The sequence below is a fragment of the Hipposideros armiger genome, unplaced genomic scaffold, assembly GCF_001890085.2.
Source record: "Hipposideros armiger isolate ML-2016 unplaced genomic scaffold, ASM189008v1 scaffold_258, whole genome shotgun sequence".
Taxonomy (NCBI): Eukaryota; Metazoa; Chordata; class Mammalia; order Chiroptera; family Hipposideridae; genus Hipposideros; species Hipposideros armiger.
The window spans coordinates 1,102,600-1,129,386 of record NW_017731608.1 but is presented as its reverse complement, the minus strand read 5'-3'; the positions used below and the strand labels follow the sequence as shown (position 1 = coordinate 1,129,386).

Here is a 26,787-nt window from a genome sequence, read left to right as displayed (position 1 = left end):
CAATTCCCCAATAAAAATCTTTAAAAAAAACCCAAAACATTATGGTGTGTCTTCATCCACCTTATTCACCAGATCTGGCACCATGCAACTTCTGGCTCTTCTCCAAAGTCAAAATGACCATGAAAGGAAAATGTTTTGAGTTTATTCAGGACATCGAGGCAGCCACGAAAGCGCAACTAAAGACACTCACATAAGAGGACTTCCAGAACTGCTTCAGAAAGTGGCAAGAATGATGGGATAAGTGTATTCGAAACGAGGGGAAGTATTCTGAGGGGAATTAATGGCAATGTGTAATAATGGCACTGTAATAATTTTTTTTTAATTTAAACATTCACCATATTTTTTATCATACCTTGTATATATGTATATATCCTATATAACAACTTTATTGAGAGTATGAAACTCACTGTTTTAAAGTATACAATGCAGCTGTTTTTAATATATTCACATAGTTCTGCAACTCCTACCACTGTATAATTTAGAGTATTTTCATCACCTCACAAAGAAACCCCATATCCCATCAGCAGTCACTCCCTATTGCTCCCCAAGTCCTCATCCCCCCATTCTCTGGCAACTATTAATGTACATTCTGTCTCTATGGATTACTTTTCCTGGACATTTCATATAAATGTAATGATATAGTATGTGGCTTTTTGTTGTGTCTGACTTTTACTTAGCATAATGTTTTCACTGTTCATATTGTAGCATGTTTCACCTCTTCATTTTTATTGCTAAATAATACTCCATTATATGGATGTACAGCATTTTATTTACCTAGTCATAACTTGATGAGCATTTGCATTGTTTCACTTTTTGGCTATTCTGACTAATGCTGCATTGCACATTTGTATACAAGTTTTTGTGTGAACACGTTTTTAATTCTCTTGAGTATATACAATAACTAGAAGTTGAATTCCTGGGTCATATGGTAACTTTATGTTTAACTTTTTTGAGGGACTGCTGAACTGTTTTGCAAAATTGGTGTACCATTTTATATTCATATCAGCAATGCAAGAGAGTTCCTATTTTTCTACATCCTCACCAACATTTGTTATTAAAATATTCAAACAGGGACAAAGGGAGATATTTATGGGCAAAAGAGTCCCAAGTTCATACATCTGCCATCATTGCATTAGCATCTTTAAATTGTTTCCCACAGCTTCTTTCATTTTTCCACTTAAAAATCTACAGGTTCTTTAAATCTCAAGTTCTATCATGTGTGTGTGTGTGTGTGATTTATAGTTTTTTTGTAGGCAATTCTAGTAGGAATTCTGAGTTATATAGTTAGTATGGTCATTTATTGTGTATTTCAAAACCTGTATTCCGTACTATGTGGTAATAATCATATGAGGAAGAGAATAAAGAAAATAAATTTTTCAATTCATATACTTCCCATGTGGTAACATTGTTTTTTGGGTTTTTTTAGATTTTTATTTGGGGAATTGGGGGATAGGAACAGCACTGAGGAATTGGGGGAAGGTTGACAGACAAGTTGCTGTCGTTTTTGTTCTTCAGTCTAGTTGTGGAGGATGTTGCTTCACTGGTCCAAGTTGGCACCATCATTGCGCTCTTCCCGGGCGAGGCAGATCAGTCGCCAGCTTCTGGACGGCCGCTCACTGCGGCTGCTGGCTACACACGGTAGCCCATGGCAACCCACTGCCACAGGTGCTGCAGCCTACACTGTCGCTGGCGACTCATGGCAGTCCAGCTCCAAGTTGAGCTGTTGTTCAGCATCTTAGCTGTGGAGGGCAGTGTCACTGGCCCTCATATGTGGGATCCAAACCAGGGCCCTCTGGCGTCCCAAGCCAGCTCTTAACCAGTGCACCACTCGGCAGGCCCAACATTGTTAATATTTTAAAACATTGAGTGGTTTGTTTTTTTTTCCTCTCTTAGCTGTAATGTAGCTACTTTAATCGGTAACAGTTAAAGGATAAAAGTTAGTTTGCTTCTTTGTTTAAAATTCTGATTTTAGTTTGGTCATGTTCTCATCTATCCTTAACTTTGTTACGGCTTCAGGCTGCTATAAAAATAAGTACAGAAATAAATGTCTTTGGCTTACTGGTAACTTTGTGATAACTTTATCCTTGTTCAGGTGATGCAGATGAAGCTTCACATAGTTGCTTTGATTGCCCAGAAGGGAAATTTTTCAAAAACTTCAGCTCAGATTGTCTTGGATGGCCTTGTAGACAAGATTGGAGACGTGAAATGTGGGAACAATGCAAAAGAAGCTATGACAGCAATAGCCGAAGCTTGTATGTTGCCATGGACAGCTGAACAGGTTCGTGACACAAAGCTTCTTCCCCAAAGTTTTCCCAGTTTTTTCCCAAATTTTAATATAAAGTTTAATTACTAATTAAGTTTTAGTTCTTCTCAAGGAAATCCGTTTTTAATACTGCGTTTTTATTTTTACCTTTAATAACACACTCTTGCCTGATAATTAAACTTCATCATAGTCAAGAATATTCTACTAAAGACGAGAGTAATTTTCTCTTAAGACATTATAATCCAGCGTGATCACTAATGAAAAGTTGTAAATCGTCCAGAATGCTTCTAATACTTTGCCACTTACCTCATTTTCTTGTGTAAGTTAAATATTTCATTCATAAAGGCATTCTTGTAATTGTTTAAGCATTGCAATTGTTTAAGCCTGGGAAAACCAGGCTTAATCTACTTCTGTCTTAATCTAATGATATTTTTTTATATGAGAAAACATAGATCCTTTTTTTTTTTTTTCCTTCTGCACCAGGTTATGTCAATGGCTTTTTCACAGAAGAATCCCAAGAATCAATCAGAAACTCTGAATTGGCTATCAAATGCAATAAAAGAGTTTGGTTTTTCTGGGTAAGTAAGAAATCCAGTGCAAAATACTTAAATGTTGCCAGTCTCTAACTGGTGATTACATTTGTTATAGCTATCTCTGCTTATTTCTGAGAAACCACAGCTGGGTTATATAATTTATATAAAACGTTTGTTCCTCAAAATTTTATACAGATGTTCTTTGACTTATGATGAGGTTACATCCTGATAAACCCACTATAAGTTGAAAATATCATACGTTGAAAATGCCTTTAATACACTTAACCTTCTGAACATCATAGCTTAGCCTAGACTACCTTAAACATGCTCAGAACACTTATAGTAGCCTACAGTTGGGCAAAATCATCTAACACAAAGCCTATTTTTTAATAAATATTTAATATTTCATGTAATTTAGAATGCATGTCTCTTGAGCACTATCATAAAGTTGAAAAATCGAAAGTCAAATGATCATAAGTCAGGAACTGTCTGTATTGGCTATGCTCTTGCATTTTGATGTCCACTAATGTTAGCATTCTCTAAGTTGTTTTTCCTCAAGTGTTAATAACTGTTCCACAGAAAAGCCAGTTAGTTCCAAGGATTTCTAGTCAAATACATTTGGAAATTACTACATTTAATCACATATGTTTAGAGACCTGTAGTGTACATTGATGAATAAAGGCAATCAGAGGACATGCCAGTGGAGAAGCTTGTTTAACTCTTTTTAGTTCATTGTTTCTCAAACGTCTTTGCATATTGAACACATTTGTTTTATTTAACAAAATATTATAGCATTTTATACCAGGCACTTTCTAAATAATAATTCTATTTAATCTTCATAAAAACCATGTGAGTTATTGTTATCTCCATTTTATAGTTATAGATGAGGAAACTAGGGCACAGAAAGCTTAAGTAACCTGCCCAAATCGCAGCCAGGAAATAGCAAAGCCAAGATTTGAACATGGGCATTCTGGTTCCAGGAGAGACTATTATAACTGCTATGTTGCCTTTCTCTGTGCCATGCTGCTGTTTATAACATGCCTCTTAATAATCTTGCAAAAACAGTGTTCTGAGCTCTACCAAATGGACAAATACTACTCTAGAAGTTATCATTCAAGCAAAAAATTGTTTATGTTGGTATCTGTAGTGTCCTCCCATAGTTAAGGGTATTGTTACAATCCTTTCTTAATTATATAGTGTTTGATGTTAAACTAATCCCTTATCATAACAGAAAAGCCAGGTGAATATTTTTCTCTTTTTTTATTCATCCATGATCTTTCATTCATTCATTTATTTAACAACTACATATGAGCACCTATGATCAGTCATTTGTTCTAGGCCTTAGGAATACATCATGGACAAGATTAACTTCCTGCTTTCAATGAACTTGAAAGTTTTAAATAAGGGGAAATGACAATGAACAGTAAAAAATATATCAGGAGGTATAAGAACAACAGAATAAAAATAAAGGGTAAGGGGTCAGGTGGTATCATGTTGGAGTGGTTAGGATGGTGTTACTCTCTAGGCTAGAATAAGACTACTTCCTGAAACAATGACGTTTGAGCAGAGACCTTTAGGACGGGAGGGAGCTGGCTGTGACCATCTGGCAGAAGAATATTCTAGACCAAGGGAACAGCAAGTACAGAAACCATGTGGTAGAAACACGTGATGTATTTAAATAGCAAGGAGTGATTGTTCTTCAGAATGTAACTGGAATAGAATAAGTGAGGGGGTAGGAGTGGTAAGAGATAAGATCAGAGAAAGAACAGGGGCCTGGTCATATAGGACCTCTAAGTTTTGAATAAGCTGAAAACCATGAGAGGGTTTTGAGCACAAGAGTAACAGAATCATTCTGACTATAGTCAGAACAGATAGTGAGGATCAAGGGCAGCAGCAGGGAGACCACTTATTAGGCTATTGGAATAATCCTGTCAAGAAATTAGAGTGGCTTGGACATAGTTTGTAGAGGGGGAAATGTTATGACTCAGAATATATTTTGAAAGTAGAACTGAACAGGATATTGGGCGTATGAGAGAGAGGAGTCAAGGATGGCCTGAGCAACTGGAAGAATGATGTGCCTTTTCGCTGAGGTAGGGTAGACTGTGGGAAGAACAGGTTTGAGGTTGGGGTGTGAACAATCAGGAGCTTGGTTTTGACACATGTAGGATGATATCTACTAGATATACAAATGGAAATGTCACAAAAGCAAGTGGGTATCTGAATCTGCAGTTCAGGAGAGAAGTCAACACTGGTTATAGGAGTAATTAGCATATAGATAGCAGTTAAAGCTGACTTTAAATGAGTGTAGAAAGAGAATAGGTAGGTGAAATTCCGGGACACTTTCAAAGGGACCCAGTTCTACAGTCTGGCTTTATAAACTCTATTGAGTGTTCTGAGGGTTTCGTTTGTTTTTAATTCTAAATGTTATTTCTTATAGATTGAATGTGAAAGCTTTCATTAGCAATGTGAAGACAGCTCTTGCTGCAACAAACCCAGTGAGTACATACCAGCTTATATGGAAACAGTACAGCCATCTTTGTGGTTCTGCTTTGATTAGGAAAATTCTTTTTGTTCTGTTTACCAGGCTGTGAGGACTTCTGCCATCACCCTGCTTGGTGTGATGTACTTGTATGTTGGTCCCTCTTTGCGAATGTTCTTTGAGGATGAGAAGCCTGCCCTCCTATCCCAGATAGATGCAGAATTTGAAAAGGTAAACACAAATTATACAATCTATTGGTGGATTTGAGAAAGTTCATATTAAGTTAAGTTTAAACTTTTAACCCTTTGGAATGAAGAATATGTATTTGCTTTTATATGCATAAATTATCCCTTGGAAGACTTCATAAGAAATTGATGGCTGTGTGGAAGAGAACAAGGTAACTATGGGATAGGATGGGAGAGAGTTTCCTCTTTATATCCTTTGTGTCTTCAGAATTTCAAACATTTTGAATATATGACCTATTCAAAAAGTACGTTATATAACACTAAAAAAAAATTTTAAATAAAAAATCTTGACCCTCCTTGAATAAACTATCTAATGGAAATTGCTAACTTTTGGCAGACTTGCTATATATTGTCTTGGGCATACAAATCAAAAGACAGCTTCATGATTGAGAAATCAGATTCTAATAGGTTTGTATAAAAGTATCTTTTGCCATGTAGTGTCAAAATTGGAATCTAAATCGGAATTAAGACGTGTACTGTGCAAATATTAAGTATTATGAAGGAACATGAAAGTTTGACACAGGCACCATTCTCTAACTTATTTGCTCTCATACCCTTCATCAAGTTCTCGCCTCACTGATTTATTTGTTTGTGTGTAGATGCAGGGACAGAGCCCACCTGCTCCAACTAGAGGGATTTCCAAACACAGCACAAGTGGTGCAGATGAAGAAGATGGAGACGAGCCAGATGATGGGGGCAATGACGTTGTGGATCTTTTGCCCAGGACAGAAATCAGGTAGGTTTGCTGGAAATGGTTTATTTGATTTATTATACTGAGCTCTTAATATGGTACTTTCGCTTTCAGTCAGGGGTATGTACTTCTGTGACATCATTATTCTCTTAGGAGTCTGGGATTAAGGGTTCTGTCTTCTGTTTTTTCAGTGATAAAATCACTTCAGAGTTGGTGTCTAAGATTGGTGACAAAAATTGGAAGATCAGGAAAGAAGGCCTAGATGAAGTGGCAGGTATTATCAATGAAGCAAAATTTATCCAACCGAATATAGGTGAACTTCCAACTGCCTTGAAGGGTCGACTCAATGATTCAAATAAAATCTTGGTACGTAGAACATATGCCTGTTCTTTTTTCTCTCCCCTCTTTCCTTGCAGGAGGTTCCTTTTCAGTGAATCATCACTAGCAAAAAAATGAAGGTCACTTTATTTGCATTGAACTAGAAATAGCTTCAATTTCTTAAGGGTTCCTTAAGATATGTTGGTAGATGGCAGGTTTATTAATCAAATTTTCATGAATCTCAGATATGATTTTTACAGGACTCTAAATATCTTTATGTAAAACCACTTGTAATACGCATAAATGTGCTTAATTTCTAATTTTTAAATTTGGATTTTTATGTCAAGGTTTTCTTAAACTGGGCTTTATCTTACTTTAAAGTTATAAAGCAATATACCATATTTGCCGGCGTATAAGACGATTTTTTGGCCCTGAAAAATATGCCTCCAAGTGGGGGGTCGTCTTATACGCCAGGTACACTTCAGATAGACTGCCCATAGTGCTTGCCCCGTGCCATAGTGGCCTCCCGATGCCCACCACTTCATTCCACATACCGTTCAAGCATCAGCAGCGCTGCTGGGTGTATGCTCGGCTGTGTGCGATTTTGCGAGTGTGGTAAATTCGGGTTACCGTATATTTCTTTACATATGCATTGAAGATTTGCGATTTTGCGCTATCATGGTGCCTGTTAGAATGTTGAAGAGCTCGCACTTGCGCACTAGTGAGGTCCCAGGGAGATGCTGATGCAAGGGTGGACCAGACTGCTATAGTGACAGGGCGGGCAAACAGGGAGCAGGGACCAATCAAATCAGGCTTTGTATACAGCCAACAGCCAACCACAATACTGCACCATTGTACAGTCAGCATAGAAAATGTCGACCAGTCAAACCCCTATCATCCCTATCATGGCACCAGCCAAAAGAAAGAAGTATGATGCAAATTTTAAACTGAAAGTTATAAACTTTGCTAAGGAAAATAATAATTGTGCTGCTGCAAGACAATATGGAATAACAGAAAAGATGGTTCGGGACTGGAAATCAAATGAGAAAGCATTAAAGAGTATGCCAAGGGGTAAGTGTGCATTAAGAAGAGGCACCCCACACTGGCCAGAACTTGAAAAACATGTAGCAGACATGGTGGCTCAACATCGCCAAAACGGTTATGTGGTGACACGAAATACAATACGCTTGTTTGCACTTCAGTGGGCCAAATCAAATCTGATATTGTTTTACCTTTTATTTGGTGTGTGGAAGGTGTGCGGAAGAGGGGGTAGTCTTATACGGCGAGTATATAACAAACTCTGTATTTTGAGTGGAAATGTTAGGGGGTCGTCTTATACGCCCAGTCGTCTTATACGCCGGCAAATACGGTAATCTTTGGTCTAAAATTCTAATAGTCCAATTTTATGAGCTGATGATAAAAGAAGCCACCACCTAAAAATTATTCATAAGCTAATTAGAGTAACATCATAAAGAGCTGATTGCCCTGTTTATTAACTTCCCCAGTAACTGCTACTGCATTGACTACATAGCAGCAACGTACGAACCTGTTCACAGCTTACTCGTGATTTGAACATAAAGTGTTGGCTCTTTCCACTCAGGTGCAGCAGACGTTGAATATCCTCCAGCAATTGGCAGTGGCCATGGGCCCAAACATCAAGCAACATGTGAAGAACTTAGGCATCCCTATCATCACAGTCCTTGGAGACAGCAAGGTAAACCAGACTCTTCACTACATTCTGGAATAAGGCAGCCACACTCGGGGGCTAAGAATAATTCTCTTTTCTTATATGTAAGAGTACATGTAAACAGTTTATAAACTCTGTAGAGAACATTAGGAGGAAAATAGTAAACATTTTACCTCCCAGGCAGTATTAATGTGACTAGATATATTACTTACTAGCTTTGTGACCCTTAGATATAAGTTATTTCTCTCTTGAGGTTTATTTTCTTTATCTGTGAAATTTAATTCTTACAGAATTAAATAAAGAGTCTGTACATAAAGTACCTGTTTTATATATCATGAGTTCAAAACATGGTTGCTATTATGATTATGACATCACTGTTAAAGTATTGGTATAAAGAATGAATTTTTGGATTATGTATTTTTTACCTTTTTTCCTTGAACTACCAGAGCAGGATCCTCTACTTCAGTAAGATATTGGCAATTTCACAGTCCTAAAGGTAGTCTCATTGAATGTTACAAGCCTCTTTATTTAGCCCTAGATTGAATATTTGAATGTCTCTTTATTTTTGTGTGATTGATTTAATGTGAGGAATTGGGCTGTTTTAATACTGTTCATGTCAGTAAGTCCTTCTCATTCTATGAATGCAAATTAATACAAAAACATAAATGTTAGGTTAAGTGGTTATTAATTTCAGTCTGACCATTATGAGTTTTCTTAACTTGTAGAATTATATTCTTTGGCAGATAACCATGAACATTGGAGCCCCCAGAGATTCAGGAAACAAAACCTAAGAATATATTCCCCTTACATGATATTTTATGCCTAGATCACTGTTTTGCCTAATTAACTAAGTACAGAATCTTCATAATTTGGAGTTTTATGTTTCTACCTTAATTTGGAGTTTTAGTACGACTATAGAACTTGGATATGTTTCAAAGAAAATGGTTCCAAGTATGTTCATGTGGACCTTAGAGTAACCTCCATTGTTCATGTTTACAAAGTAACAAGCTTTTTATTTATTACCTCCAAACCATAGTTGATGATTTTTGCTAATTCCTCCATTCAGAACAATGTTCGAGCAGCTGCCTTAGCAACTGTGAATGCTTGGGCAGAACAGACTGGCATGAAGGAATGGTTGGAGGGAGAAGACCTTTCCGAAGAGCTCAAAAAGGAAAATCCTTTCCTGAGGCAAGAGGTTAGTACTACAAATATCATGTGCTTTACTAATGCCTTTTACCTACATAGAAGCTTGTACCTACCTAATAAATATACATACATGGACGGAATATGTTTCATTATAAAACAGTTAATAAAATGAAACCAAATTCCTGGAACTTTTATATTCATTTGCTTCTTTTTTGTCCCCCTTTCATGTGCTTTTTTAACAATAAAACTTTTTAAAGGACTAGCCTTTTTGTGAAATTTTCTCTTTTCTCTCACCCTTCAATAGTGAAATAAGAGGTTTTAATCAGAACGTAAAAATACAGTTAACATTAAAAAAATCCATCAATGTATTGTAACAGCTATATACTATGGCAAAGGGGTATTAGATTGGGGGAGAGGGGTATTGTTTTGTGAGGGGTGTAAATGTCTAACTATTACATTGTTTTGTACACCTGAAACTAATAATAAAACAAAACAAAACAAAAATTGCTGGTAGCAAAAGAAAAAAAAATCCATCAATGTAATCACCATACCAACAAGCTAAAGAAGAAAAATTATAAGATCATATCAGTTGATATAAAGGATTTATGAAAATCCAACACCTCTTCATGATAAAAAAAACAAAACCAGCCTCTCAGCAAGTTAATAATAAAAGAGAATTACCTCAACTTGATAAAGAACATCTAAAAAACCCATACAGATAATATCATACTTAATGGTGAAAGCCTGGATGCTTTCTCCCTAAGATCAGGAATAAGGCAAGAATGTCCACTTTCACTACTATTATTCAGAATAATACTGGAAGTTCTAGTCACTGCAGTGAGGCAAGAAAAAGAAATGAAAGTAATAGAGATTAGGAAAAGAATAAATTAAACTATCCATAATTGCAGAAAACATGACTGTCTACGTAGAAAATCCCAAGGAATCTACAAATAAACTCCGAGAACTAATAATTGAGTTCAGTAAGACTGCAGGATAGAAAATCAACACACAAAAATCAATCACATTTCTTTATAATACAATGAACATGTGGAAACCAAAATTAAAACCGTAATACCATTTACAGTCACTCTGTAATACCATTTACAATCACTCCAAAGAAAGTGAAATCCTTAGATACCCATTTAACAAAACAAATACAGAATGTCTATACTGAAAATTACAGAATGCTGATGAAAGAATTCAAGGAAGACCCAAATAGATAGAGAGACATGCCAGGTTCATGGATTGGAAGACTTAACATAGTCGAGATGTCATTTCTCACCAATTTGATATAACGGTGTAATGTAATTCCTGTCAAAATTCAGCAAGTTTTTTTTTTATAGGCAAAAACAAGCTTATTTTAAATTTTATATTCTAGCAAAAACAATCTTGACAAAAAAGGGGAAAATGTAAAGACTCATTCTACCATATAGTAAGGCTTAGTATATTGCTAACACAATCAAGACACTGATATGGGGGGTGGGAGGAGAGAGGTTAGACACAGGTCAGTAGTACTGAAGAGGGAACCCAGAAACAGACCCACACAAATACAGTCAACTAATTTTTGACAGAGTTACCAAAGTAATTCAGTGGAGGAAGGATAGCCTTTCAACAATTGATTCTTGAGCAATTGATAGCCATAGACCAAACGTGAACCTCACATCTTATACAAAAATTAACTCCAAATGGATCATAGACTTAAATATTGAATATAGAATTTTTAAAGATAACATAGGAGAAAACCTTCAGGATCGAGACATTCTTTAGGCAAAGAATTCTTAAACTTGACACCAGAACCACAGTCCATCAAAGGAAAAATTGATAAATTGGAACTCATCAAACTTTTACTCTGCAAAAGACTGAAGAAGATGAAAAAACAAGGCTACAGAGTGGGAGAAAATATTTGCAAATTCTACATCTTGTAAAGGACTGTTATCTAGAATATATAAAGAGCTCTCAAAACTCAACAGTGGGGCTGGCCGAGTGGCCCAGTTGGTTAAGAGCATGAGCTCTGAGCAACAGGATCGCCGGTTTGATTCCCGGATGGGCCAGTGAGCTGCACTGAGTTGAGCTGCAGCTGAGCTGCCAACAGGTGGCAGGATGGCACAGCTGGAGAGAGCATGTGCTCGTAACAAGGTTGCCGGTTCGACTCCCGCATGGGATGGTGGGCTACGACCACCCACAACTAAGATTGAACACGGAATCTTGAGCTGAGCGGCCGTGAGCTGCCGTTGGGCGGAGGAATGGTGACTGACTTGGAGCTGAGCTAACTGCGTCCTCCACAACTAAAATTGAAGGACAACTTGGCTGTTCTCCAATTCCCCAACACTGTTTCCCTTCCCCAATTCCCCAATAAAATCTTTAAAAAACAAAACAAAACAAAATCTAATTAGAAAATGGGCAAAAGACATGAATAGACATTTCACTGATGAGGATACAGATGGCAAATAAGTTTATGAAAGATGTTCAATATTATTAGCCATTAGGGAAATGCAAATTAAAGCTACAATAAAATATCACTATTAGAATTGCTAAATTAAAAAATAGTGAAAACACCAAATGCTGGCAAGGATTTAGAGAAATGTGAATACTGCCTGTGGAAATGTAAAATGGTACAGCCAGTCTGGAAAACAGTTTGGCAGTTTCTTAAAAAACTAAACAGGTAGTTACTATATGACCCAGTAATTGTGTCTTGGGCATTTATTCTAAAAAAATAAAAATTTATGTTTATAGAACTTCATTCATAATAGGCAAAAAACTTGTAACAGCCCAGCTATCCTTCAACAGGTGAATGATTAAACTGTCGTATGTCCATCTGTGTAATACTATTTAGCAATAAAAGAAATTGATCATTGATACATAAAACAATTTAGATAAATCTCCAAGGAATTATGCTGAGTAACAAAAACCAATCCCAAACAGTTACATTCTGTATGATTTCACTCATATAAGACATATTTGAAATAACAGTTTTAGAAATGGAGAACAGATTTGTGGTTACCAGGGATTAAGGGGGGAAAGAGGAAAGAAATGGGTGTGATTATAAAAGGAGCAACACAAGTGATCCTTGCAATGGAACTGTTCAAAATCTTGACTGGTGGTGGATGTACTAACATACACGTGATAAAATTGTATAAGAATGTACACATGTACACAAATGAGAACAACAAAAGCTGGGCAACCTGAGTAAGATCAGTGGTTTGTATTAATGTCAGTATCCTGGTTGTGATACTATAGTTTTGTAAAGTGCTCCTTATTAGAGGAAACTGAGTAAAGGGTGCATGGGCTTTTTCTGTATTATATCTTATAACTGCAGATAAATCTATAATCATCTCAAAATTCAATCAAAAATAAATATAGATATGAATTGTTTTAGAAGTATGGAGAAAAACTCAATGTAAAACTGAAAACAGGGCCGGCCAAGTGGCGCGATGGTTAAGAACTGGCTTGGGACGCCAGAGGGCTCCGGTTCGGATCCCACATATGAGGGCCAGTGACACTGCCCTCTACAGCTAAGATGCTGAACAACAGCTCAACCTGGAGCTGGGCTGCTGTGAGTCGCCGGCAACGGCGTAGGCTGCAGCCCCTGTGGCAGTGGGTTGCCATGGGCTACCGTATGTAGCCAGCAGCCAGCGTGAGCGGCTAGCAGCCGCAGTGAGCGGCAGTCCAGAAGCCGACGACTGATGTGCCTCTCCTGAGAAGAGCACAATGATGGTGCCAACTTGGGCCAGTGAAGCAACGTCCTCCACAACTAGACTGAAGAACAAAAGGACAGCAACTTGTCTGTTCCCCTTCCCCCAATTCCGCAGCACTGTTCCCATCCGCCCATTCCCCAATAAAAATCTTAAAAAAAACACAAAACAAAAAACCTGAAAACAGAAGTCCTGGTGGAACTTGTCATCTTCTGATCAAATAAATGTTGTGTGTCTTTTCTAGCTGAATAGCTTTTAGAATTAAAAAAAAAAAGAAACAAGATAACTGAAAGTTTTTCATCTTTAAAATGCATTAAGAAGGATTGAAGCCTTATAATGCCCAAATATGGCCTAAAGAACTGTGTCCTTATCTTAAAGAAGGTTGTCATCTTTACATATGTTATTTAAATGTAGCACAGTTATTAAACAATGAAAATTACTGATTTTATATTGGAAAGTTGTAGTGTAAGAACTAATTCAGTGTTTGGTACTGATGGAATCACTAAGCCTGAGATCATAAATAATAACAGTTTTCCACTTAAAATTTGTAACTGGTCTTTATTTCTTTTGGCAGCTTCTGGGCTGGCTGGCTGAGAAACTACCGACTCTTCGTTCCACGCCCACAGACCTTATCCTGTGTGTCCCCCATCTCTACTCCTGCCTAGAGGACCGCAATGGGGACGTGCGAAAGAAGGCCCAAGATGCCTTGCCATTCTTCATGATGCATTTAGGATTCGAGAAAATGGCCAAGGCTACGGGGAAACTAAAGGTACTACTCCTTGTTGCTGCTGCTGATTGTTGAAAGCCATAAGAAAAATATTGAACATGAATTTATATAGGCAGAGGACCATATTATCTCCTAGGAGTTTCAATTTGAAATCCCAGTGAGAGCAAAAATAAAATATTTAGCAGCATAGAACTTCTAAAGAACCTGCTGACTCTGCAGAAGTGAAAATTGTGGCCCTCTAGAATGGTAGCTAGTTCAGTGTGACTGCATAATGTGTGTTACTTCTCTTGTACTGGGTGCTGCCTCCCTTATTTCATTGGTATTTAAAACTAGGAGCTCAAGAATTTGTTTGAGCTCAAGATCTGTTAGGAAGCATGGTATGAATGTATCATTGATGTGGCCTTTCACTTCTGTCATATTGTCTCTCTAGCCAACTTCTAAAGATCAGGTATTGGCCATGCTAGAGAAAGCCAAAGCTAACATGCCAGCCAAGCCCGCTGCACCTGCAAAAGCAACTTCCAAACCAGTGGGAGGGTCCGCTCCAGCCAAATTCCAGCCCACCTCAGGTAACGCTGTTTTGATGTGGTTAAAGGGGGATGAAATAGCCCAAGGGAACTCTAAAACAAATCAGCCTTCATTTTTTATCACATTTCCTCATGGCTTAGATCCCAAGCCCTCTCTCCATCTCTCTTTACCCTCCTTTCTCAAACAGGAACGGTGCTCAGGGTACAGAGACAATTAATTTGGTTTCCAAGTCCAAAGTGGAGTTTTGGAGTAGCACATTGAAATACTCCAGAAAGCGAGTATTCCATCCTATGTTTAAGGTTTCCACAACTATTTTCTGTTATTGGATATTATAATTAGAGGAACAGTTGGGACCAGCTAGCTTAATCCCCTTTATTAACAGATAAGGAAACCCTAAAGATTAAATGACTTGCTTGTCCAAGGCCAGACAGCCAGCCAGAACCTGAACCATCATAGAACTCTGCTTACTCATTCCCAAATGAGTCTCCTTTTGCTGCACTTGGCCATTTACTGATCCATTCTAATATTTTACTAATCATCTTGAAGGGAAAATTCTTGATTTCTTCATCCTGATGTTAAAATTCCATCATGTAAAATAAAACTCTAAACTGTAACCACTTTTCTTCTAGACTTACTACCTAAACAAAATAATATTATTCTGCTTAGTGGAATAAAAATTGTTGATACTCTTAAGTTAGAAATTTTACATGTGTAAAACTGTTAGTAGCAAAGTATATAATTGTAACATTTATTGGAATCTGGCTATGTAGTAAATACTGAGTATCAAAGATGACAGTCACTTAAAGAAGTATCAATAGCAAAAAGTTTGGTTTTTAACTGCTATTTAGAAAATAGTTTTAAAACTGCAGTTTAAATGTTGGTAAAGCAGATGTAGATATATTGAATTAATTTCCTGAGGCTATGCTTAAAGAGGAATTCAGAGAGAAAAAAAGATTGAGAAAAAAAATCTAACTGGGGCCGGCCGAGTGGCACGATGGTTGGGAGCTGGCTTGGGATGCCGGAGGGCCCCAGTTCGGATCCACATATGAGGGCCAGTGACACTGCCCTCCACAGCTGGGATGCTGAACGGCAGCTCGGCCTGGAGCTGGGCTTGTCTGTTCCCCTTCCCCCAATTCCCCAGCACTGTTCCCATCCCCCCAATTCCCCAATAAAAATCTTTTAAAAAAAATTTAAAAAAAAATCNAGTTTTAAAACTGCAGTTTAAATGTTGGTAAAGCAGATGTAGATATATTGAATTAATTTCCTGAGGCTATGCTTAAAGAGGAATTCAGAGAGAAATGTTATCAATATAAAAATATCAATGTAGGGCCACCCGAGTGGCGTGTTGGTTAGGAGCTGGCTTGGGACGCCGGAGGGCCCCAGTTCGGATCCACATATGAGGGCCAGTGACACTGCCCTCCACAGCTGGGATGCTGAACGGCAGCTCGGCCTGGAGCTGGGCTGCCGTGAGTCGCTGGCGACGGCGTAGGGTGCGGCCCCTGTGGCAGTGGGTTGCCATGGGCTGCCGTGTGTGGCCGGTGGCCAGCGTGAGCGGCCAGCAGCCGCAGTGAGCGGCCGTCCGGGGGCCGGCGGCTGGTCTGCCTCACCTGGCAGGAGCGCGGTGGTGGTGCCAACTTGGGCCGGTGGGGCGGCGTCCTCCACAACTAGACTGAAGAACAAAAACAGCAATGGCTTGTCTGTTCCCCTTCCCCCAATTCCCCAGCACTGTTCCCATCCCCCCAATTCCCCAATAAAAATCTTTTAAAAAAAATTTAAAAAAAAATCTAACTGAAAACACTTCATAAATTGGTACATTTAAAACTGCAGGCTTTCTCATTATATTGGGTTGTCGAAAAAGTCATGACATATTTTTTCTATGTGTTTCATTGCATAAATGTGTCATGACTTTTCTGACAACCTAATATATTTAACCTGCCCAGAATAAAATGATACTAAAGTTTATATTTATATAGTACATGCTTTTTTTCTCAAAGCACCTGTTGAAGATTCTATTTCTGGCACTGTAGAACCCAAGCCTGATCCGAAAAAGGCCAAAGCTCTAGGAATTTCCTCTAAATCAAAGGTATGTTAACTCTGCATATTTAGATGTAGAATTACTTTTAAGTGTGTTTTATATGCTGCATCATTCTACTAGAAAAGACCATACTATGTACAAAAGGACATTATTACTCTAGATATTATCAAATTTCAAAGTATTTATACAAGTTTCTGTGGCTCATTTTTTTTTAATGAGGCCCCAAAACAGAGATACCCTGCTTTCAAGGGGTGCTGTCATAGTTTCTGTCATGCAGATCTTTGGGGAAAATTTGCAGTAGTGAAGAGAGAAAGAAATCATATGTAGCTCGGGCGGAAGAATCAATCACCTTGGCTGATTTTGACTTGAGAAAAGGAAGGTAATGAACTTCCTTTAAGTTTGGCACAGTTTAGTCATCAGAAAGTGCTCCAATTCATCTGCAAGGAACTACCTTCTGTCCCCACACCACGGGGACATATTTTAATGCATCACCAATCTGTTCAGCATCCATGCAGAGTTGGACAATTTAAAGAAATATGGTGTAGTTCAAATACTCAACTTTAAATGTCCTGTGAGTGTCTTTTCATTTAATTAAGTTTTTGAATCACAGCAATTTATCAGTTTCTATGTCAAGATTCAGAACTTGTCATTGTATTTAGAGTATTGATTATTTAATACTTACAAAAAGAAAATTGCAGAACTAGGCAATAAGTGATGTGTTAATTGTAAATATAAACAGAGAAAACCATTTCATTAACTGTGTGTAACTGATGAAAAAAATATCAGACTAGAAACTGTTTTATTACCCAGTACATTTATTATATGCTCATTATAGAATGGGCACTCTGTGGCCATTGGTCTAAATATTATAATTATTTGTTTTTCTTCCCTACGTGTGGGTCCTTTAACTCAGTGAATTAATTTAAAAGGGTAATTATCTTCTGAACTATCCAGTGAAGCTGTTCTTTTCCTGTCCTCCTCCCTGTCGTCATCCCAGATTTAATAAGTGCTTCTTTTAGTATTTTGATCACAAGTGCTTTGAAGTATTTTTGACTCTTCTTAATGCCATACCATTTTTTAAAAAATTTTTTTAGTCTTTTGCAGTTTACAAAGCAGTTTCACATGAATGACTTCACATTTGTTTTGACTGAATGACTTCAGTGTTAGTAGAAGGAAATTCTGGCCTACTAGAAGTAGTGGACTCTTGCTATATTTATAATTATAATGGTTCCAGTAGTGAGATTCAAATATTACCTTAAATAGATATATTGACTGTTTGTTATTTTCTTTCCATCTGATACAAAGATTCAAAATCTAGATTTTTTTTAAAAACTACTATAGTAACTTAAGTATTTAAAATGCTTCTAGCAACTTTCTCTAGAAACAGGTTCAAAGGATCTCTAGTTGTAGTCCTATGTTGGAGATATATTGGGTTGTTGGAAAAGTCATGACACATTTTTGCAACAAAAAAACAGAAAAAATGCGTCATGACTTTTCCAACAACCCAGTATTTTATATGGAGAGAAACAGAAAAGCTTTCTTAACTAAAGGATGTAAAATGTGTGAATACCATGTCATGAATATGTCATGACATTCATGAAAAATGTCATGAATATAGAAAGCTCTAAAGAGTGTTGAGGATTTCAAGAAAGAAAAGAACTACCTCATAAACAAAAATAGTCTGTGACCCAGACCAGTGATAGATAATAGAGCTTTTCCAACTACATTACATGCTAGTCCAAGGACTAACCAATAGCTATATAAGAATGTTACTAGAAACATTTCTAGAAAACCTGTACAGAAATATAATACATGCAAGATACTGGGGCTCATCTGTTTTTTCATGTGGAATATAATGTCGAAAGGTGTCTCTGTTTGTGTAGTGCCCTTTACTGGGCAGCAACATCATATTCCCAAGGAGCAGTAGCCTTGCTAACCAGTATTCCCTAAACCGTGGCTGCAGAGTGCACAGGGAAAGAAAGTGCCGAGTAAAACCAGTTTAAAGGACGATGAAGACAAATCCGGTCCTGTTTTTATTGTTGTTCCAAATGGAAAGGAGCAAAGAATGAAAGATGAAAAGGGATTAAAGGTAAGGAAGAAATAAGACTCCTCAGGAGTTTTTTGCTTGTTTGTTTTTGTTTTGTTTTATAATCAAGAATATTACTGTCTGAAATTCATTGTGAAATATCTAATAATTAACTGACTTTATGGGAGCATTAATTTCTAGAAAAGAAACTATAGAATGGAGCTATTGCTATTGCCTATTGCTCCTCCAAATAGAAAGAAATAGAACTTGTTATTGTTGTTTTAATTTTTAAAATGAAAGAATGGAAATTATTCATTGGTTTTTATCAGCTACACATATGTAGGCTACTTCGTTAATCCTTGTACCTGATACTTTAAAAGGTACAAGGTGACTATATATGGCTAGTTCAGTCATTTCTCTTTTGATGTTGCTTTGGTTTTATTAGTTTAACAAATTTTTTTTTAATATGTACATTGTTTTTTAAAAAAATTTAAAGAAGTACAAAAAGTGCAGAGTGTAATATGAAAAGCATGTCTCCTATTCCAGTCTCCCTCCACAGGGAGGATATTACCATTTTTTTGTGTGGGTATTACTCAGAAGTATTATTATTCCATACCTATATAATCATACATGTATAAATAAATATATAGCCCTACTTTTGCACAAATGAGAACATGCCATACTTTTTGTTCTGTATCTTCTTTTAATATTTGAACTATCTTAAAAGATTGTTCCATATCTGCATGCATATGCGCATTCATTCTTTTTATTGTTATGTACCTTTCTTTATCCCCAACCCACTATGTTGAACATTTAGGTTGCTTCTAGTCTTTTACTATTATAAACTGTACTGCCGCAAGCATCTTTGGAGGTGCTCTTTGTGCACATATGTGAGTATATCTATATTAAACTCCTAGAATGGGATGTACATTTTAAATTTCTATAGATATTTCAAATATTCCTTTTACTAAAGTCATACCAACAGGGTCCACCATGTTACACAATAATAGAGCATTGATTTTTCTAGTAAGTTAAGAATTGCCAAAAATTCTATTCCTAGGTGATTTTCAGAGTTAAGCTTCCAGAGGTATGACAGCTTGAGAGTACATTTTCATTCATATTTCATTACAAATTAATCTTGTGATATTTAAAAATATCCTATTGATTCCTGAAGCTACTTTAAATAGTGTTCTCTACCTCATTTCAGTTGAGCACCTTACAGCCCCTTTTCACTGGTTTTCCTTTAGGTGCTGAAGTGGAATTTTACTACTCCACGGGATGAATACATTGAGCAACTAAAGACTCAGATGTCTAGCTGTGTGGCGAAATGGTTACAAGATGAGATGTTTCACTCAGACTTTCAGCATCATAACAAAGCCCTTGCTGTCATGGTTGATGTAAGTTTGCAATAGATAAATATGCACGTGTCTCATACGTGTGGGAATACTGAGCCCTGTGAAATAATCAGAAGCTTGCATAACTTGAAAAGGAACTGAAATACACCATGTTCTTTATTTTTAGAATTGTCTTATTATTTGATAGAATAAATGACTGTATGTTCATAATTTGAGGTCTTAAATGGAGGCATAAAAATCTATTATTTTCTTTTTGAACTCTAATAAAATTTAAGAGGTATTTGCCTAATAGAACTTAAATTTTTATGCAGTCTTATTTGTGGGGGTTTTGTCTTGTTTTGTTTAAGCACTTGGAGAGTGAAAAAGAGGGTGTCATTGGTTGCCTGGATCTTATCTTGAAGTGGCTAACCCTGCGGTTTTTTGACACCAATACAAGCGTCCTAATGAAAGCCCTAGAATATTTAAAATTACTCTTCACCCTGCTCAGTGAGGAGGAGTATCACCTTACTGAGAACGAGGCATCTTCCTTCATTCCCTATCTCATCCTCAAGGTAATGTGCTTTTCTCACTCTGGAATACTGCCCAAGTTTCCAGCCAACCTCAATTCCTATACATTTATTTTCTCTTCCTTTTCCATTTATTGTAGGATAATACCTTCCACCACTCATTCCTATGCCCTTATTATTTTAAGATCTAGTAGTTCATGTGGGGTGGGCAGGGGTGCATCTTTGCTCTTCAGAAAATGCCTCACGGAGTCATTATGTTGACTAGGTTGGAGAACCAAAGGATGTCATTCGTAAAGATGTCCGTGCCATCCTGAACCGGATGTGCCTTGTCTACCCAGCCAGCAAGATGTTCCCCTTCATCATGGAAGGAACGAAATCCAAAAACTCAAAACAGAGAGCAGGTGAAGCAACCATTTAAATTGAGGCGGGAGTCTGTGCAGTGGTGACCTCTAAAAGAAATAGTTTATAGATGAACAAGGAAATGTCATTGTCTTTGTGGTTGATTTTAACCTTCTAGTTAGGACTGTGAGAGTGATGAGTTGCACCCTGGTGGAGCCACAGTGTCAGGTGATACGGGCACCACTCAGTACCAACCTGGTGACAAAATCAAGTGCACAGGGGCCATCTGACTCACAGGCATTCCTTTCTCCCAGAAGCACTTGCTTTACCATTGTTTCCTTGTGTGTTTTATAAGAAGGCAGTAAACAAGGAAAAATTCTAGGCAGAGCCAGAGTAAGATTTTAGTCCTTAATTTATGCCACGGGACATTTATCTAGTAAAGATAGGTCTCTATGCCAAATGTGCATTGAGTCTCATTAATCTAGCCTTTCTCCCCTGTCAGAATGCCTGGAAGAGCTGGGGTGTCTGGTCGAGTCCTATGGCATGAATGTTTGCCAACCAACCCCAGGAAAAGCTTTAAAGGAGATGGCGATTCACATAGGAGACCGTGACAACGCTGTGCGCAATGCTGCCCTCAACACTATTGTCACAGTGTACAATGTACACGGGGATCAGGTGTTCAAACTCATCGGAACTGTAAGTGACTTTTCTCTGAACATTGTCAGCGTGTGGTGAATTAACTGCAAGATCAGTTAGGTGTCCATATTCATGCCATCTCCAATCTAGCTGAGTTTTTACCACGTTTTATTAAACTCAACCTATCAGTGTGTCCTAGAATCCAGATAAACCCTGAGGGAAGTCTCTGATTATTGTAGGACGTGTAGGCTATGTTTTACTGGAAATCAGGGTTTTTGTTCTGAGCATTCTGCTCATAGCAGTTTGCTTTTAGAAATGAGCTATTTTTTAATCAAGACATCTGAGCTAGTCTGAGACTTAAATTCTACCTGGCAGTCTGCTCTGTAAATTTCAGTGCATTTAGTTTTTGGTGAACAGGTACTCACTTGTGTATAATGTGATGCTGGTACCTGTCAGATCAGGAGTCTCCGGGTGTATTAGGTTCTGCTTTCAGCTCCTTACTTCCTTTGAGCCAGTCACTTTTGTGGCTGGACCTCAGTTCTTCACTCCAGTTACCTCTTAGCATCACATATATTTACACTGTGCTTACATATTTTTACTTGTGCTAATCTAATTAAATCCTCACTACAGGCCAGTGAAGGAGATAAAGCAGATGAGAATTTTATAGATGACCGAAAGTGAAGCTTTTTGCCCATAGTCACACAGCAAAAATGAGGATGCTTCATTTAATTTTTGACCTTTTTATTTGTAGTTATTAATAGCCTTTCCTTTTGCATCCTTCCCTTTCATATGTTCTCTTATTATAGCAAGACAGGTTTTAACAGTAGTTGATTTAAAAATGTAGATAGTGTTTTGAAATTAAATTTATCCTAACATAGTCGATTCTATTTGCTTTGATATGAAAATGGATAGTAATGCTTGAGTCCTCCACTTAATTAGTTTTCTAATTTTCTCATATTATAGTAGAGGGGTATGCTGATACATTAAATTTGGCCTCTTTTATAGCTTTCTGAAAAGGATATGAGCATGCTCGAGGAAAGGATTAAGAGGTCAGCAAAGAGGCCGTCGGCTGCACCAGTGAAACAGGTGGAAGAGAAACCTCAGCGCACACAGAGCATAAGCTCCAATGCCAACATGCTGCGCAAGGGACCAGCTGAGGACATGTCTTCCAAGCTCAAGTATGTAGATGGAGATAGTCTGAGAGCATCTCTGTGGACTTTGCCTTGTGTGCTCAGAGCTTATCCTGTAACATAATCTTGAGTTCTTGTAGCCATTATCATGCATGACAAAGTGGGTAAATGTCTTGTAACCAAATGTTTAATCCTTCAGTCTTCATTGTCTATGTCCTTGTCTCAAAACCACTTCTAAATAGTCTTGTGCCTTCTTTCACTGCTTTTCCGTGGACAGAATTATGTATCGCACTTATAGGATGTAAGTACTGCCTGCTAATTTCTCATTAGCAGGGCTCTTATATCTTTCTAACTTCTGACTTGGATTCATCCCCTCTGGAGGGTGATTGGCTTAGAGTTCATAACCAGGGTAGAGGGTGTCCATAAGCATCCCATGAATCCAGCCTTCCACGAAAGTCTACTGGCCAGTAGAAGTGGCAGCTCAATGTCGTGTGGCTGAAATATTGGTTCACCTTCTTCCTTGTGTTATATATTTGGTTATGCTCAGGCTCCTATTCTTTAGATAAGGCTAAGTAAAATGCATGCAACCCAGAATTAGCTTAGGGATTCAAAACACTGCCTTTTAAGCAAGATAGCTCTGTTTTGGGTTGTATCATGAGTATATTTTGACCAATTTGAATTTGGAAATCTTGAATACCTATTACTTGGATATAATTCTGGCTTAAACCTGACAAGAGTGAATGTTCCTAAACAGAGGTGACTGACTGTCCCTCAAAGTATAAAAATACTGCACACTGCATGGAATAATGCTTATGATTCAAAAAACTTAAACACTGATTTATTTAGTAGAAAAGAACCAGCCAATCCAGATTTTTCTTAAATTTTTGCCCAGAAGTAGAGCTTTGAGTCAATATAAGTGTACTTTACTAATTATTGCCTGCCCCATCTGGAATGGCAGTACAAGGTTTGTTAGCTTTAGTGAACTAGAGAGAATAGTTGTAATTTGGCAGGGGCTATAAATAGAAATTAAAGTTATTCGTGAACCAGTATTGTTGCCCATTGAAGGCACTTGTTAGACTCAAAGATTTAAATCATTAAGGGGGGCTGAAACCAGAAGTTGAACATCTGTCTTGAAGCTTTGGGGCAACTGGCAGTGCTACTCTTGCCCTTTGATTCAGAAGTCTCTTTTAGTTCAGGAGTCTCCTTTTGCTCCCCTCAGCCAAGCTCGAAGCATGAGTGGGCATCCAGAGGCAGCCCAGATGGTGCGCCGAGAATTTCAGCTGGATCTAGATGAGATTGAGAATGACAACGGTACAGTCCGATGTGAAATGCCAGAACTTGTTCAGCACAAACTGGATGACATTTTTGAACCGGTCCTTATTCCTGAACCCAAGTAAGTTAACCTCTTTATTTGAGGATAAGCAGTTCATGATCATAGAGTGCAAATGTGTAAAGAGTTCTCTGTGCAATTAGAACTTTTTAGCAGTTCTTTACTAAGACCTGGATCTAGTGGGGAATTGCATAATTCCAACTCACTGGGCTATCTCATAATAAAGATTGAATTTGTTCCCTTTGCTCTCTAGGATCCGGGCTGTTTCTCCTCACTTTGATGACATGCACAGTAATACAGCATCCACAATCAATTTCATTATCTCCCAAGTAGCCAGTGGTGACATCAACACAAGCATCCAAGCACTGACACAGGTAATGAGGGTATTACCCATGACAGTAATTCCATTGGTGGATATAAAAGCTGTAAAAGCGATGGTGCACACTGGTCATAGTATTAAAAGAGGCAGGCAGGACCGGCCGAGTGGCGCATTGGTTAGAAGTTGGCTTGGGATGCCAGCTCTGAGCAGCAGGGCCCCGGTTCGGATCCCACATGAGGGCCAGTGATGCTGTGCTCTCTATAGCTGAGATGGTGAACAACAGCTCCACCTGGAGCTGGGCTGCCATGAATCACCGGCGATGGAGTAGGCTGCAGTGGGGCTGGCTGGCCGCTGGCATGCGCTTTCGTGAACCGCCGTGAGCGGTCGTCCAATGGCCGGCAAGCAACTGCCTCACCCAGGAAGAGCGCAATGATAATACCAACGTGGGCCAGTGAAGTGACATTCTCCACAACTAGACTGAAGAACAGAAAGAACAGGAACTTGTCTATTCCCCTTCCCTGATTCCCCAATAAAACAAACATACATACATACATACATACATACATACATACATACATACATGAGGCATGCAGTGTTCAGTACTGCCCTGATGCAAAAAAGTACATGGGGACCACTCAGGTATCACTTGCTTCACAGGATGCAGCTCTTACAGAGCCTTGCTCTTTATAATTGCATTCATTCACCAGAGGCTGGAGATAAAGCAGCAAGTAAGTAGGGGCCACCTCTCAGGGAACTTACTTAGATTTTAGTGGACAGAGACAAGTAAGCAAGAAAAATACCAGATAATTTTATTAACCATCACTACAATAAATTTTAATTTAAAAAAAGATTAATAAAAATATCAGATAATAACTAAGTATAACTCAAATGGGGTGGTCGGAAAGAGGAACTGAGTAGTTACTTAGGTTGGTGGTCTGGGGTTTAAGCAGAGGGAATAGCTAGTACAGAGGCTCTAGGATAGGAATGAACTTGGCATGTGAAAGGAAATAATACAAGGCCCATGTGCCTGGAGCCTAGTGGGCAAGGGGGAGAATGGCATAGAATGAGACCAGATTATGTAGGGCTTTAAAAGCCCCAGGGTGAGTTGTTTGGATTTTATTTTAAGTGTGATGAAAAACCATTAGAGAATTTTAAGTAAAGAAGCTACGTGTTTTTTAAAAATAATTCTCTTCTTTCTCTGCTTTTCTTCCCTAATAGCCTTGGCCTAAAGCCTATAGGTGGGTAGAGCAAGGTAGGCATCTACCTTGTGGCAAGGGACTGGAAGTGGGGCCATAGTGGCCCAATGTGAGGGTCTCAGAGCCCAAGCCTTATGAGGAGGGTGTTATACAGGAGTCGGAGTCCGAGCCCGGGCAGGATGAAGAGGATGCCTGTGCAGGCAGCCTGTCTAACATGGTAGTGGGACCCCAGGCAGGGTGAAGAGGACACCCACGTGTGTTTGAGGGGCCAGGTAGTGTGCAGGTGGCTCAGAATGGGGAGTCAGAGCCGAAGCTGGAGAATAAGCATCTGCATGTGAGAAGGGCTGCTGGCAGAGGTGAGAGATTGGTTACATTCAAAGGGATTGGTCAAGGAAGTACAGTAAGGAAATAGGAGCTATCTCCTACTGTCAGACCTAGGCAATACAAGTATGGGAGGAAGGCAGATAGAATGAACTCCGGTGTCGGACTAGAATTAGACGTGACAGTATGAACTTGTAGTTTTCAATATGTAGACGTAGAAATAAAAATGTGAGTGTATGTGTGTGGTATAAATGTATGTTATAAATAATATACATATATTCCCCAGCTCTTTTCACTGAGAGGACCTGAGAACAGTAAAACCCCAGCAGCAAACGAGCACCCCCCAAATCTTGTCTTCTAAATACTATTTTCTACTAGAAAGAATGAGCACTCCTTGTAGAAGTGGCTGATTCCAGGGTTAAACCAGGGAAAAGACAAGATGATCCTGAAACATCTTGTTGTGCCAGACGGCAAAGATAGGCTCAAAGAACGATAGGGACATGTCAGAGGTACCCAGAAGCCAACTAGAACAGACTCCTTGTTTGAATGGGGGACAGTTTCAGCATCAAAATAAATAATGATAGTGATGACTTGTAACCCAACAAATGGAATAAAATTTAGTAAATTTATTGGATTCAAGAAAATTTAATAAAATAGGAAACCACAAATTCATGCATGCACGTATAAATTAAAAATTTGAAGAGAAATGGGGTATTTATGTAGTTTCATAGTACCTCCCCACAAAATGCAAATGACAAATAATGCAAAAAGTAGCCCAAAACTACAAAATACTGAGAGTAATTTGACAGTGCAGAAGCCTAGCAGACCCCACCTTAATCTAGTGATCAAAATGATCAGTAATGTGCCACTCGATAGGATCCAGTGAGAATTCAGCATCAGTTTGCTGACATTCCTATTGTCATCTAATCATGAGGAGACATCGAACAAATGTTAATTAAGGGATACTTCATGAAATGTCAAGGTCAAGAAAATCAAGGAAAGACTAGGACTAGTCTAGACTGAAGAGAGACTAAGAGACATGACAAATGCAATTCATGATTCTAGACTGGCTTTAGCTATAAATAACATAATCAGGGCAATTGGAGAAAATGGAATGGGACCTGAGGATTAGATGGTAGTAATATCAGTATGAATTTCCTGATTTTGATTGTTGTGATTATGAAGGAGAATGTCCTTGTTATGAAGAATACACACTGGGGCCGGCCGAGTGGCACGATGGTTAAGAACTCGCTTGGGATGCCAGAGGGCCCCGGTTCGGATCCCACAT

General features: G+C 38.3%; 1 protein-coding gene across 2 annotated transcripts in view; it reads left to right on the top strand.

Annotated features, from left to right (window-relative positions):
• The window catches only part of CKAP5 (cytoskeleton associated protein 5), a 70,271-nt gene that overhangs the window by 30,546 nt on the left and 12,938 nt on the right, over nt 1–26,787 (top strand). For both annotated transcript variants that reach the window (XM_019656477.1, XM_019656475.1), the window contains exons 15-33: nt 2,093–2,278; nt 2,747–2,841; nt 5,234–5,291; nt 5,381–5,506; nt 6,120–6,256; nt 6,403–6,577; nt 8,130–8,243; nt 9,283–9,411; nt 13,629–13,823; nt 14,212–14,347; nt 16,301–16,389; nt 18,305–18,430; nt 19,615–19,764; nt 20,070–20,273; nt 20,494–20,629; nt 21,070–21,263; nt 22,209–22,381; nt 23,553–23,726; nt 23,917–24,037. In XM_019656477.1, coding sequence (XP_019512022.1) covers nt 2,093–2,278; nt 2,747–2,841; nt 5,234–5,291; nt 5,381–5,506; nt 6,120–6,256; nt 6,403–6,577; nt 8,130–8,243; nt 9,283–9,411; nt 13,629–13,823; nt 14,212–14,347; nt 16,301–16,389; nt 18,305–18,430; nt 19,615–19,764; nt 20,070–20,273; nt 20,494–20,629; nt 21,070–21,263; nt 22,209–22,381; nt 23,553–23,726; nt 23,917–24,037 — 2,718 coding nt within the window. The remainder of the gene's footprint in view (nt 1–2,092; nt 2,279–2,746; nt 2,842–5,233; nt 5,292–5,380; nt 5,507–6,119; nt 6,257–6,402; nt 6,578–8,129; nt 8,244–9,282; nt 9,412–13,628; nt 13,824–14,211; nt 14,348–16,300; nt 16,390–18,304; nt 18,431–19,614; nt 19,765–20,069; nt 20,274–20,493; nt 20,630–21,069; nt 21,264–22,208; nt 22,382–23,552; nt 23,727–23,916; nt 24,038–26,787) is intronic.